Genomic DNA, 2438 nt, shown 5'->3' with positions numbered 1-2438 from the left:
CAAAATTTAGCAATCAAATTATTAGTACATAACTAATGAAAAAAAAGTACATAAATTTAAAATCTTGTTTAATACAAAACATTAAAGTCCAAAGAGTGAAATTATAAGTCTTCCATACATAGGAAGAGAGTTTTCCCGAAACCATTGCTACACCAACCAATAGGAGTGTAATGAAGATCAGTCCAATGACATCAAAATCCAGATCAATCCAAATTAATGACATCAAAATCTGATGCCAATCTTGAATCTATATAACAATAAAAATAAAAATATTAGGCATATATGATATAACAAATAAATACAAGGAAAATATAAATAGAATAAAAATAAAAATCATAATATAAATATTTACCTGATGTAATTGATTCATAAAATGCCATATCTTCAATCGAAGATGTATCCTCTTCTACGGCAATACGAGAAGAACAAAGCCAATTTTGCCCACATATTAAGCTCTCTACCATTTTAGGACTCAAAGAAGCTCGAAATGGATCAAGAATGCGTCCTCCTGTACTGAATGCAGACTCAGAAGCAACTGTAGATATTGGGATTGAAAGAATGTCTTTGGCTATATTAGACAAAACTTTATACTTCCCACCATTTACCTTCCACCAGTTCAACAAATCAAATGAATCATCAAAGCAATTTTCACAATCATCTAATAAATATTTGTCCACTTCATTTTTCAACTCTACACCATCCTCTTCCAGCTACTTCTTTTTCCATTTTGAAAGTTTTGCTACCTTGGCTAGTCTATAATCAATAATATCACTTTTTTTCTCTAACTCGGATGGACAAATGACAGCATTAACAGATTGGTTTTGGCTACCACTATCACATCTAGAGTTATTATTTGTGTAAAAATCATACAAAGAAGATAATAAGCCCTTAATCACTTTTATGAGCTCACACACAACATTTTCATCATACAACTCCTCAAAACAAAATTTCACAAAACTCAATTTATAACGCGGATCAAGCACAACAGCAACAATTAACAACTTATTTAGAGTGTTGAGGGAACCCCAATATTTGTCATACTTCTCTTTCATCTTCTTGGCCATTGCACTGAAATAAGAATCATCACTTACTATCAATCCTTTTAAATTTGACTCTATAGAATGCATCTCATGAAAATACAAATGTGATGTAACAGACAAAGAAGCACTAAATTTTTTTGTAATTTCATAGAAATTCTCCAAAAAATTATTTAACACACTTGCATTCACCCAATCTATATGTTCCGGTGGCCCAATCCTTTTTTTTCCACCCTCTTTCTCTTCAAAATAGGATCTATAAAATCCATCATCATCCTCCAATCGTTCAAAAGCTTTTTGATATACAAGAGCACTCTCTAACATCAAATAGGTGGAATTCCACCTAGTAGGAACATCCATCACAACAATACGTTTATAATCAAGTTTTTCATGCTCAACACATTTTCTAAACCTTACTAATCTAGCCGGTGATGATCTTACATATTTCACAGCATTGCGAATGCTAGAAACAGAATTATTCATCTCTTTCAACCCCTCAGTCACAATCAAATTTATAATATGTGCACAACATCTAACATGAAGGTAATCACCATTCAACACAAGCCCACCCCAATTATTTAGCTTCTTTTTTAAATAAGAAATGACCAAATCATTCGAACTTGCATTATCAACAGTAATTGTAAACACTCTATCAATACCCCATTCAAGCAAGCAAGACTCAATCAATTTTCCAATTGTATCTCCTTTATGATCATCGATCTGGCAAAAGTTTAATATCCTTTTATGAAGTTGCCACTCATCATCAATAAAATGGGCTGTAATAACCATGTAATTCAAATTTTGTATTGAAGTCCAACAATCAGTTGTTATACAAACCCTATACTTATTACGAGCAAACACTTTTTTCAAATTATTCTTCTCATTTAAGTACAACTGATACACATCTCTAGCAACAGTTCTCCTAGAAAAACGATCAAGTTTTGGACAAGCTTTGCTCATAAATTTCCGAAACCCTTCTTTTTCAACAAAACTAAAGGGCAATTCATCAATAATTATCATCTCAATGCATGCTTTTCTAATGTCCTCTTTGCTACAAGATATTGCCACAAGATTACTGCCACCACCAGTTGTGTTATCCTCAAACACCAAGGTTTTTTGTTTTAAATCAACTTTCCTATCAGCATAGGCTGTGCATGCTGCCAAGTGATTCCATAAAGTACGGGTCCCAATAAATCTAGAATGATACGCATACACTTTAGAACAGTAGTTACACTTACATTTTGTATCATTCTCTAATTTTGTGTAATGTTCCCATACTTTTGACGCTTTTCCACCTTTTCCATTGCCTGCATTTGTATTAATAGCACTATCAGTTGTACTTTGAGTTGTTGAAGGTGTAGAGATATTAACTCCTGGATTACTGGATGAATTTGCTTCCAT

General features: G+C 32.6%; 1 protein-coding gene across 1 annotated transcript; it reads right to left on the bottom strand.

Moving 5' to 3' along the window:
• Positions 1–203: 203 nt before the first annotated feature.
• Positions 204–2438, bottom strand: LOC112096420 (zinc finger BED domain-containing protein RICESLEEPER 2-like). Its single transcript, XM_024179844.1, has 3 exons — positions 744–2438; positions 353–605; positions 204–247 (listed from the first exon to the last, which is right to left on the bottom strand). The coding sequence occupies exons 1-3, from the start codon at positions 2436–2438 to the stop codon at positions 204–206; spliced, it is 1992 nt and encodes a 663-aa protein (XP_024035612.1).

The sequence above is a fragment of the Citrus clementina genome, unplaced genomic scaffold (assembly GCF_000493195.1).
Source record: "Citrus clementina cultivar Clemenules unplaced genomic scaffold, Citrus_clementina_v1.0 scaffold_8, whole genome shotgun sequence".
Taxonomy (NCBI): domain Eukaryota; kingdom Viridiplantae; phylum Streptophyta; class Magnoliopsida; order Sapindales; family Rutaceae; genus Citrus; species Citrus x clementina.
This window is presented reverse-complemented; position numbering and strand designations above follow the sequence as displayed.